Source organism: Pimephales promelas, chromosome 10 (genome assembly GCF_988280905.1).
Source record: "Pimephales promelas chromosome 10, fPimPro1.hap1.1, whole genome shotgun sequence".
Lineage (NCBI taxonomy): Eukaryota > Metazoa > Chordata > Actinopteri > Cypriniformes > Leuciscidae > Pimephales > Pimephales promelas.
The window spans coordinates 18,295,823-18,308,676 of record NC_142778.1 but is presented as its reverse complement, the minus strand read 5'-3'; the positions used below and the strand labels follow the sequence as shown (position 1 = coordinate 18,308,676).

Below are 12,854 nucleotides of genomic sequence, written 5' to 3'. Positions count from 1 at the left end.
ATTAGTATATTATATATATATATATATATATATATTTTGTGTAGTCATTTTTGTAGTCATACTAAATGAATATATATATATATATATATATATACATTTATATTTGTTTTAAGAAAGCTAGAAAGTTATAGTATTTATATACATGTATAGTATATTTATAGAAATATTGAATAAATAGACAGACAGACAGATATATTAATCTTATGTGAAGGATACATGCAATGTTTCTTTTAAAAATGCAGGTATCTTAGAAGACAGCACCATTACAGCGCCAACATTAGACAATTTTCTAACATCTAAAGTGCGTTTGAGGGTCATAAGTCAAAGGTCACATACCAGTTGATCTCCTTCGTCCTCGTGAAACAGTAATGGCTGTTTAAGCGGGCGGCGCACGTAAGTGTGAGTGGTCGTGCCTTGGAAATATGTGGCAGAGTACTTGGCAAATTTGTACTCTGACAAGTCTTCTACATCATCCTCTGGGAGAGGAAGAGCTTCATCCAGGTCTTCTTCCTCAAGCTCCCTGTGCGTTTGCTCCAGGTCCTGAGGAAAACACAATTACACCGGAGCTTAGTTAATCAACTCATTAATGAGGTGAGAGATCAGTTAATCAGCTGGTTAATTAGTTCAGCTTGAGTGTCTGTAAACAAAAGGTGTGATGGGCTGCGGCTGGATTTAACCAATCGGAGAGATTTGCTGCAAGCATTCGGTGAGGAGATTAGTGATGCTTGCATAGTGTTTGCCTAATTTATTGCTTTTATTGCAATATTTGTCAAATAAACAGATGTTTCAGGTGTTTTCATGTAAACACTTTTCATTTAATACTTTATGTACTCCTTAGTACAGCACCTGCATATACAAGAATAAAGGGTAGCCATTTATTCATTTTTAATAACATTATTTAATAAAAAATATAGCTGATTATTGTTTGTTCATGTTAGCTCACAGTGCATTGACTAATGTTAACACGATTTTAATAAAGTATTAGTAAATGTTAAAATTAACATGAACAAAGATTAATAAATTCTGTATAATTGCAGTTCATTATTGGTACATGCTAACTAATGTTCACTAATGAACCTTAAAGGCGCTTTTCCACTGCATAGTACGGTACGGTACGGTTCGGTACGTCTCACTTGTGGTGCTTTTCCACTGCATGGTACGGTACAGTACGGTTCGCTTCAGGTCGCTTTAAATGGTACCTGGTCTGTTGAGGTTCCAAGCGTACCGTACCGGTACTAAAATGTGACGTGAAACACTGCAGATCACTGATTGGTCAGACAGAATCGTCATTCCCTGCGTCACTACTAGCGTCATTGGATTTGCGACACGAGACACGAGACACTTTTTTAGCAGTATTTTTGTTTTGCTGCCATCAGCCTCATTTTAAACACATTTTTCCGTCTAGCAGTTAAAAACAACCACATACCGAGAATCAGGAACACCATCCCCTCGATAGTCTCCATTGTTCCTGTGTTGTGGGTTTGAAAATGTGGCGCTTTTAAGATGATGTCATGGCAGTAGAGGCGCGCGCAAATAACGATCAGTCTCACACACTTTGAAGGGGTACTACTGCAGTGGAAACGCAAAGCGATCCGAACTGTTCCGCGCCGAGTCAAAGCGTACTGAGCCGAACCGTACCGTACTATGCAGTGGAAAAGCGCCTTATTGTAAAGTGTTACCAAATAAAGTTGAACATAAGCCTATATGCTATTTAAATACCAATAAAGTGGAGTCTATACTTCTTATCGCATTTATTTTGATAAACATGGCATAAAATAACATTAACTCTACAATAAGTTTTTATTTAACATCAGTAAACATATCAACTAACATGAACTAACCATCAGTAATACATTTGTTACTGTTTTTCAATCTTTGTTTACGATTTAATAAAAATGCAGTTGTTCACGTCAGCTCACAATGAATTAACTAATGTTAATAAATACAACTTTAATAATGTATTAGAAAGTTTTTAAATGCTGTTAAAATGCAGTTCATTATTAGTTCATGTTAACTAATCTAGTTAACTAATGAAATGTTATTGTAAAGTGTGACCACATTAATAATACAAAATTATAAAAATATGGATTTATGAGCACCAGTGGAAATTATGCGAGTTTTAAGGAAAATTACCGAAAATAATGACATTTTTTCTTCTTGTTTTAAGCAAAAACTCGCTTAATTTTGATACATTATTTTATTTCAATCTTATCTTATAGACCATTTCACAAGATGTAAACAACACTGGTCCAGAAGCACTTCCTGTTTCAGTTTTTTAACACTACATAAAAGCTGGGATAAAATACAACCAACAAAACATTTAAAACTGAATCAAAAAGTTAAACAAACATCTTTAAGATGTTTTCTTTACATGTGAAATAAAGAAAACAGTTACAAACTGAAACAGGAAGTGCTTCTGGACCAGTGTTGTTTACATCTTGTGAAATGGTCTATTGGCTTCTCAAAGAAATGTACCTAGATTTAATTTTTTTAGATATTTGTACTGAAAAACAAGACAAAAATACTATTTAAGAAATTACTCCTCTGCAGTGTGCGAAGAATGTGCCAGCCAACTGCTCTCGAATTGCTCTCGAGGTACTGTGATGGCGAACAAAATGACTAACTGGCATGCACTGCTTCAAGTCCTGAAGTAAACACACCTAGTTTAGACTGTAAAAGCGACAGATCCACATCCTCACCTCAAACCCAGCAGGCGCTTGACCCTCCTGACCAGGGAATGAGTTTGTGGTTCCCAAAAAGCCAAACATCTTGTCCACCATATCAGAGTCATTGACCGGCTCATGTCGTGCTTTCTCCATCTGGTCCAACATTTCCTTCTTCCTCCGCGCCTCCTCTCGAATCTTCTTCTCGCGCTCGGCATCCTCTCGCGCCAGCAGTGCCAATCTTTCCTGATGCTTCTTTTCGGCTTCTTCTTTGGCCTTCCTGGCACTCATCTGGTTCCTAAACTTCTGCTCCTCAGCCAATCGCATCTTCTCCGCCTCCAAACGCCGCCGGTACTTAGATGGATGGAAAAACAGAGTGTTGCGTTTTATATATCGTAAAAGCGTGCATCGCTAGCTACAAATAAATCCGTACTCACCTCTCCTTTGAGTCTATTGTAGAGTCGGCGGGCGATCATTCCCCTCGTATACGCCTGGATGGTGATGACGGCCCAAAGACGGTGACGAAACGCCCGACGCACCAGGTATCCTCTGCAGCGGCCCTCAAAAAGGATAATTCTCTGTCGTGTAACATGGTACGTCTGGTAGAGTTTGCGAGACCGATACAACGCCTGCAGGCGGGAGAAACCACCGCGCATCTACGAGACAGGAAATGAGTGTTATGATACTGGAGGGGAACAACTGCACATAGTTGTACAGTATATGAGAATGTTTGAGACCAACCGCTGAGTAGTTCTTCCGGCAGTTATAACCCCTCCATGTTTTCTGGATCAACATGGCAGACTTCTTCAACTTTAAGAAGTTGGATCTATGGGAAAGATGAGTTTGAAGCATATTTCAGCACAAAAACTAAAGTCTAAATCGCAAACCACCAGCAAAAAGGGTCAAAATCATTGACTGGAAGTCTTTGCTACATTTAAACTGTTCCTGTGGGTTGCATTTTTAAAGGTTTGACATTCTGCATAAATGTATTTATTTTTTGACTGAAATATTGTAAACCAATGTATATTCTACCAATGATGAAACTGCTAGATGACCAGTGCATAAATGTAAGTATTTTTATTTAAAGATATATATTTTTCACATTTTATAGCAGGAATTCATCGAATGATGACCAGACGATGTTTCTGTGGTGTGTTTGTGCTGTTACCTGATTTGCATCAAGTGTATCAAACAACACAGACCACAAATGCAAATAAACAGTGAGTGTAATTCATTTTTAGCATTTTCCCCCAGAGTTCTTGCAACACAAACTAAACATCAGCAGTCATACGTACCTGTCCTTGAATCCTCTGACAACTTTCTGAATGAGGATGACCTTATCAGTTATTGCCTTGTCTCTCTCGATTTCCAGCAGCATGTCATGATGGTCCTGACAAAAGTAGACACAATAACTAACTATGAACTTAAACTCACTCCTGTGATGTTCCATTGGTCTCCAGATCAATTAATAAGGCTCATATTGATCTGTCTCTATGCTGATCCTGCTAGTGTCGTTACTTCCAGTCAACGTGTATTGACACTGCCCTCTCTTCCTTCCTGCTGAGTGGGATTTCCTGTTTTAGAGAACTGGAAGGTGTGATAAAACCAAATCCTTGGAAAACCCCTCCTGGCAGTTTATAATGGACAAGCTAGTTCCTGATCTTTGACCTCTGGCTGAGGGCAGCGTTTCCGGCAGCGGAAAAACATACACGAATATTGAGGTCAATACCGTCTAAGTTTGACACGACTGCATAAAATCCCCTGATGTTTTTTTTTTTTTTAACAGCAACAACGATGAGCTTATTTTTCCATGACATAAGTAAAGAATCATTATTATTTAAATATTGCCTTCTGTTATTGATTGTGAAGAGCATTTCACAAATGGTGTCTTATTGCTATACGTAGTTGGTGCTTCTATAATAAGATATTAGTTTTGCTTTAAGTACCTTCAGGAATATCTTTGTTTTTCCCATCTGCCAATCATCATCACGGCCTAATATGGCTTCAGCGATACGCTGACAGGTTCCTCTAAGGTCCTCCTAAAGGAAACAATTACCAAATATGGTCAAGAAATCATTATAATATGAGGGTAGATGAAGAACTGTTTTGGTGAATACCAAGATAAATTTATATATTTCAATTTTAGAATTTAGACACAGTAGTTTGTGTGTGTGTGTGTGTGTATATATAGGCATTACACTGCAGTATTGAAAAAAAACACGGCACATTCATTATTAATACATTTAATTAAATTGTAGGACTTAAACTTTAAAGAAAGATTATGTTAGGGGGGTCATTACATTTGGGTTTTTACAAGATTAAAAAATGAATGACCTTTTTGTTTGAGAACAGAAATTTCTTTTAAATAAAATGATATTAAGGTCAAATACATGATGTGTTACACAAAGACTAGTTGAAGCACACTGCAGTTCCCTATTCTAGAGACAGTGAATTCATTAATTCACCTGTTTGTAAGCAGGTTTCACTCCGGGCATCAAAACACGGTATCTGTCCACAAACTCGACGAAAGTGTAGCGGATGGGGTATCCGGCCCGGCGAATCCGGATGGTTTCCATCATCCCAGAATACCGGAGCTGCCTCACGCACAGCTCAAGATCAAAGAGCTGGAGAAAGATTATCTCATAAAACTCTCTCACTCAAAATCATAATTGATAACATTAAAGGATTAGTTCACTTTTGAAAAAACTTTTGCTGATAATTTACTCACCCCCATGTCATCCAAGATGTCCATGTCTTTCTTTCCTCAGTCGAAAAGAAATGTAGGTTTTTGATGAAAACATTCCAGGATTTTTCTCCATATAATGGACTTCAATGGGAACCGGATGGTTCAGGTCCAAAAGACAGTTAATAACTGTTTCAGATGCAGCTTCAAATGTCTTTAAACGATATCAGACGATGAATAAGGGTCTTATCATGCGAAACGATCGGTTATTTCAAAACTTATTTAAAAAATGTAACTTTTCTAAGGACAAATGCTAGCCTTGCTCTATTCTGTGAGGCGCGTTTGCAACGTCACGTATTACGTAATTACGTTCAAAAGGTCACGGGCGATGTAGCCGAAAGTACAGAGTCCGTGTTTACAAGTTGAACGCATAGGTTGAACGTTAAAACTAACTCAAACGCCGTTTACAAAAAAGGAATTAAAAGGGAAAACAACGATGTCGGGCGATTTTGATTCTGTACTTCCGGCTACTTCGCCCGTGACCTTTTGAACGTAATTACGTATTATGTGACGTTACAAACGCGCCTCACAGAATGGAGAAAGGCTAGCATTTGTCCTTAGAAAAGTTACATTTTTGGAATAAGCTTTGAAATAACCGATCGTTTCGCATGATAAGACCCTTATTCATCGTCTGATATCGTTTAAAGACATTTGAAGCTGCATCTGAAACTGTTATTAACTGTCTTTTGGACCTTGAACCATCCGGTTCCCATTGAAGTCCATTATATGGAGAAAAATCCTGGAATGTTTTCATCAAAAACCTAAATTTCTTTTCGACTGAGGAAAGAAAGACATGGACATCTTGGATGACATGGGGGTGAGTAAATTATCAGCAAAAGTTTTTTCAAAAGTGAACTAATCCTTTAACAAACATTAAAGCACTATACATCAATAAATGTAAATAGTTTGGAAATACAAGACACTTAATATACCATGAATTCTGCAATGTTAAAACTTATTATAATGTATTACCAAACACAGTAAGACAAATAGCAAATCAATCAGCAATAAATAAATATACAGAAGATTTTATCCTTCTAGAACATTCAATAAAAGAGTCCCTTTAGAAATTGAAAAACATTTCAATATATTATTGATGACATCAGTATTTTTTATTCTTCTGGGTTTACACATTACAGAAAGGTTTCATTTGTTAACATTCCTAAATTACATTAGCTAACATGAACTAACAATGAACGATACTTATTCTCAATCAATGTTCATTTCTACATTCCCTAATACATTTTTAAAATCAAAAGTTGTATCAGTTAACATACGTTAAAGAACTCAGATGAACAAACAATGAACAATTGAATTGTTTTTATTTACTAACAATAAAAAACGTTAGCAAATGCTGTAAAATATATTGATCATAGTTCATGTTAGCTATTGCATTAACTAAAGGTAACAAATGAAACCGTACTGCAAAGTGTAAATAGTTATGATTTAGCATTCTACAGTAGCTCTAGAGTAATTCTGGTTTAACTCACCATGGGTTTCTTGAACTCATTGGGTTTGATGCAGCGGACGAAGAACGGCTGACACACACTCAACGTGCGCATCAACAGCTCCAGAGAGCGCTTGAATTGACTGCTCAGTGTCGGGGAACGTTTTCTGGTCTCCGCCCCCTGTGATCAGGAAACACACACACACACTTTAAAAAGAAGGCCAGGAAGAGTGATGAGCAGCAGAGGTCAAGACTGTTTTTAGGGTGAACCTGTCAAGAAACGACTGGGTTCATTTTGATTTTAAATATTTGCTTTTTTTTTTCTCCATTCAGAGCCGTTTCATCCTTAAACGGGAAACAGGAAATGGTCTCACCTCACTGTGTTGGAAAGATATACTGTATTTTCTAGACAGATGCAGGTCATATTATTTCTCTTCTTAAAGGGATACTCCACTTTTTTTGGAAATAGGCTCATTTTACAACTCCCCCAGAGTTAAACAGTTTTACCGTTTTTGAATCCATTCAGCCAATTTTCTGATATTTAGAAGAATAACGGTAACCAGACAGTTTCTGGTCTCATTGATTTCCATAGTATATTAATTTTTTCCTACTATGGTAGTCAATGAGACCAGAAACTGTCTGGTTACTGATATTCTACTAAATATCAGAAAATTGGCTGAATGGATTCGAAGATGGTAAAACTCAACTGTTTAACTCTGGGGGAGTTGTAAAATGAGCCTTTTTTGTAAAATTTCCAAAAAAAAAGTGTAATATACCTTTAAGAGAAGAAATAAAGATGGAAAGGGTTAAAGCTCAAACTGGGTTGTGTGTCTTAAAAAAGTGAATGACATTTTAGGCTCATATAGCTAGACACTTCTAGTGGTGTTTCTTTGTGCCAATCTGCTCCCATACTAGGTTGTTGTTAAGTGTTTGCTAGGAAGTTGCTGTGTGGTTATCAAAGTGTTCTGATGATTGTTATGCAGTTGCTAAGAAAAGACTGATGCTACATCCAAATATGCCTACTTCCATTCTATATAATAGTTGAAAAACAGTATGTGAGCCAAGTAGTATGTCCAAATTCATAGTATTCATAAAACAGTAAGCCAAAAGTACCCGGATGACCTACTACTTCCAGCAAAACTCTAAAGTGTGCATCCAGTGGACACTTTACTATCCCAGGAGGGGATTTATGAATGGAAGTGAAGCGAGGTCACATGACAATGACAAAAATGTATTCATACTACACACATTCATACTATAAAGAACTTATTTTTTAACGGTCGCGAAGTAAGTTGTATAAATGTAGTACCTACTACAGAGTATGCGATTTTGGATGCAGCATGAGGCAGTTGCTAAAAAGAGTGCAGAGTTCTTCAAGTCTGCGTCAAGTCAAAAGTAACAGGGAATACATTTATAATGTTACAAAAGATTTTTTCTTTATCCAAAAAAATTGTATCACAGTTTCCAGAAAAATATGAAGCAGCACAACTGTTTTCATCATTGATAATAATAAGAAATCTTTCTTGAGCCGCAAAATCAGCATATTAGAATGATTTCTGAATTTTAAATCGATTTTTACTTCATTGAATTGTAATCAACTTAATGGACAAGCGCTAGTAATTCTCATTCACATGTCATATTAGCAAAAACACTGGAAGCAGGTGTAGTGCCTCTACTGTTAACGGCATAAACTATGTATTAGTTAGTGTAAACTACTAGTCGTATACCATGATTTTACCTTATGGAGTGAACCTGCTTTGCCAAGACTGTCAGCAAACACATAACCACACAAAAACTGGCAACACATTTCACAAACACAAAAAGAAAGAGGGAAGCATATATGGGAACTAGTCCATCCGACCTTAATATTAAAACATATATTAAATAATAGATATTTGACTTGTGTCTAAACATTTGCACCCCTAACCCTCAGCACTGAGTACTGCTGGAGCAGCTCTAAATATGTGCGGTACTATTATATGATAGAGCAATATGACCAGTGAAAGTAACAGAAGTTTATATAAAGCATTTTAGCAGGCTTAATTAAGCATGAAAATAACTTCTAAACCAACTAAGCCGACAAATATGATACATTATACAACAAATATGATATATGATGCAATTATTTTCTTTTGGTTTCTCCAACAATACATTTAAAAATTACAAATGCAGTGAAAACACAGGTATCAAAAATGACAGTATCGGTATCAGACTCGTTCTTGAAAACATTGTATCGGTGCATCCCTAATATATTTTTAATATTCAAAGATGCTCAAAGAGTACTATGGTAACAGCATGTTTTTTGAAGTACCATAGATGATATATAATTATAGTAATCATCATACAATATCAAATTATTATGGTACTACCATCTGATACCATCACTGTATCGTGGTATCATCCCTTCTGAGGGAGTGCTGAAATAATCTAGTAAGACTACGGTAAAAACCAAAATGAGATGTCGACGTTACCATGGCAACATCGGCCTGAAAGATCTGCTTGATGAATTTGTTTTTGGAGGAGTGCACAAGCTGAATGATGTCACCATGCAGGGTGTCTCGATTCTTCTCCAGAAAACCTGCACAGACACACAAACACAGTTTACTATCACGCACATAACTATTATTAACTACATTAGTGAGTGCATGGATGCTCTGGGTGGTTTGTTTTTTGATGGCTCAAGTACATACACAGTGTACTGAAGATTGCATTGTTTTATTTTCCACAAGGTGAAACACAATTATGCAAGTGAGTAGAATACCTACCTTTGGTCTCATAGTAGACCACACCAGCAAAGTGCTGGATGCCAAACTGTGTTTCATAAGTGTTTTTAGGTGGAATGTAGTTGGTGTTGAGTTTGTGTTGAGAGTTGAGTTTGTTCAGCATGGTGGTGTCTGTACCCTGATATGTGAAAAAGAGACGTTCAGCATGAGCACAGGATACAGTATGTGGACGTACAGTACAAGTCAGCAATCTCTCTCACCTTGGGGAACTTGCTCTCCTCGTCGATGAGAGAAATGATATTCATGGGCTTTATGGCGATCATGTCCAAGGCGTCCTGGTTGTCAGTGAACTCAATGTGCTGCCAGTTAATGTTCTCAAGGTTATATTCTTCCTGCTCCAGCTTGAAAACATGACGGACGAAGAATTGCTGCAGGTTTTCATTGGCAAAGTTGATACACAACTGCTCAAAGCTGGAGGAGAGATACAGCTGCATGAGGGCCTTCAAATACATGCATTACGAAGACACTGTAGGAGATGTCTAAACATTTTAGCTGGGTGTGATATTTATTAAACATTATTATATATCTATATAAATTATTAAATATAATTATTCTTCATTTAATAATTAAATTGTAATGTATATATTAATTTGTATTAAATCCATTGCTTAATGTATTGTTTTTTTTTCAATATTGTTAAATATATTGAGTATTATTAAAGCAAATTAAAATATTTTATAATAATTAATATATAATACATTTCAAATATATTAACTGATTTATTATACATTATTACATATATTAATGAATACATTAATATATACAATAATGATTGATATATTCATTATAATTAAATGTATTAATTGATTATTTAAATGTTTATTAAATATAAAAAATATTAGTTATTATTCATTTTATTCATACAACTCAATAAAATGTAGTAAATAATTTTTGTATTTGTATTTATTTATTTCTTCGGTCAGTCATTTAGAAATCATGTCATAAATCATGTAACACAAAAGAGAGAAAGAAAAAAAATATATAAAATAAAAATAAAAAATAACACATAAATACTGACCGAAGGGGTTTAGGCTGAAGTCAAGACTTATTTTGCCTAACCCCTTTTACAACAACAACAACAACAACTTATCCTGACTATTACAATAACATGTAGACACTAAAAAATTAATCCTCAACAATCAAAATTATGTCATACTTCCACTATCGCTTACTTTTCTTATATTCTTCATTCAAGTGTTCTATATTTTTCCATTATGTTCAACTTATATCTTTTCTTGAATCCCTTAATAGTTTTAGAGCTCTTAAGTTGAATAAGAAGACTGTTCCATAAATCCACTCCTTTAACTGATAAACATCTTCTCTTGGTATTACTCTTAGCCATGGGTTTTTGTAACAATTCAGTTCCTCTGAGGCTATATCTCGATTCTCTGATTCGAAACATCTCTTGTAAACAGTGAGGAAGCTTGAAATTGTAAGCCTTGTACATCACAACTGCTGTGTAAACATCAACAAGATCGTGAAATTTTAATATATTTAATCTGATAAAAAGTGGATTTGTTGGAGCAAGATATTCAGCATAGCTAATCACTCTAATAGCTTTTTTCTGTAATAAAAAAAATCGGTTGTATGATAGTTTTATAGGTATTCCCCCATATTTCCACACAATAACTAAGGTATGGAAAAACGAGAGAATTATACAATATATATAAGGCTTTTTGATTCACCGAGGTTTTTATTTTACACAGTATGGCAATAACTTTTGAAATTTTATTCTTTAATATATTAATATGCACCTTCCAATTTAACCTATCATCAATATTAATTCCCAAAAACTTTATTACATACACCCTTTCAATTTCTACCTCCCCTATTTTGAGTCGACATAGTTTGTTTGCTACCTTGTTTCCAATTACAATATATTTAGTTTTTTTCAGATTTAAGGAGAGTTTATTTGCTTCGAACCATTTTCTAAGACTCTCAAGTTCAGTTTCTACTGAATTTAAAAGAAGCTGAAGGTCTTTTCCCGAAGCATACAAACTAGTATCATCAGCAAATAATATACATTGCAATTTATCAAGGACTTCACAAATATCGTTAATGTACAGAATAATATAAATAAATTAAAACGATGTGTTTCACAGACAATGCTTAAGGTTAGTCCCAGACTAAAATGCATGTTTGAGCTGTTTTAGTTGAAAGCAACTTGCACTGAAATATCTCAAAATATGCAGTGCCATTGTTTTGTCTCAAAATGCACACCAGTAATGTTTTTTCTAAGGCACGTTTATAAAAGACACTTAAATGACCTATTTGAACTAAGGCTCTGTCTGTGAAACCGGGTCTATTTAACAATATTTCATATATGAATTCTCTTTAAATATGCATTTCAAAGCTAGTCAAGGCAACATTCTCTGAAAAGGAAAGAGATGAAGCTTCAGAACTATAAAAATTTCAATGACAATTTACAAGGCAATTTTTTTTTCCTGTTTTAAATAATATGCACTGATGAATGACATTTTGATTTCAATTTGTCTAAAAAGTAGTCATGATGAACCATCATGATTATTAGGATTAGTGTACAAGTAAGTGAATAAGTAATCAATTTAAAAAAAAAAAATATGTGGAGCAGGGACACTATATTGAGGTGTTCGCAGGATTTGTGCTGTATGTAAGTGTGTGTGTGATACATTCTACCTGTTAACTGTGAAGTTCTCAAAGCCGAATATGTCGAGCAGCCCGATGGATCTCCGCACCACTTTGAGCTCAAGGGATGGAGGCTTATAAATGGCTGCATTGATTTTCTCAACAATCCACACAAACAAGCGTCCATATATACCCTATGAGACACACAGCCGGTTAGATGCTGTTACCAAACAGGATTATGTATGTACAGGTAGTTGAAAGTGTGAGATGGTTTTACCTTAACAAAGGCATCTCGCACATCCAGCGCCTGCTCAATACTGAGAGGAGTGGACACCGTCTCTCCACGGGTTATTATGGTTCGACTGGTCAAGCAATTCATCAGGTCCTTCATGTCCACCTATGAAAACATACAATAATACAGTCATTTCAGCTGTCAAACAGTCATTTTCTAACTTAAGCATACCATTTCTTTGTGAAAAACGTTGAATTCCTGAGAAGATACATTTTCTCTGTACTTTTTGCACCCTGTAGAAATCTTAAATCCCTCACAGTCATTTTATCTTTCCATGTTAGTCACTAGAGGGCACACAAACACCTGATCTTGCACATTCTTG

At 35.5% G+C, this 12,854-nt stretch overlaps 1 protein-coding gene across 2 annotated transcripts in view; it reads right to left on the bottom strand.

Annotated features, from left to right (window-relative positions):
- Positions 1-12,854, bottom strand: part of myo7aa (myosin VIIAa) — a 68,594-nt gene that overhangs the window by 35,461 nt on the left and 20,279 nt on the right. For both annotated transcript variants that reach the window (XM_089135442.1, XM_089135443.1), the window contains 13 exons: positions 12,518-12,637; positions 12,292-12,434; positions 9,837-10,047; positions 9,619-9,754; positions 9,325-9,431; positions 6,897-7,034; positions 5,129-5,287; positions 4,610-4,702; positions 3,959-4,053; positions 3,405-3,489; positions 3,101-3,319; positions 2,700-3,017; positions 337-540 (listed from right to left, as the gene is read on the bottom strand). In XM_089135442.1, coding sequence (XP_088991568.1) covers positions 337-540; positions 2,700-3,017; positions 3,101-3,319; positions 3,405-3,489; positions 3,959-4,053; positions 4,610-4,702; positions 5,129-5,287; positions 6,897-7,034; positions 9,325-9,431; positions 9,619-9,754; positions 9,837-10,047; positions 12,292-12,434; positions 12,518-12,637 — 2,028 coding nt within the window. The remainder of the gene's footprint in view (positions 1-336; positions 541-2,699; positions 3,018-3,100; positions 3,320-3,404; positions 3,490-3,958; positions 4,054-4,609; positions 4,703-5,128; positions 5,288-6,896; positions 7,035-9,324; positions 9,432-9,618; positions 9,755-9,836; positions 10,048-12,291; positions 12,435-12,517; positions 12,638-12,854) is intronic.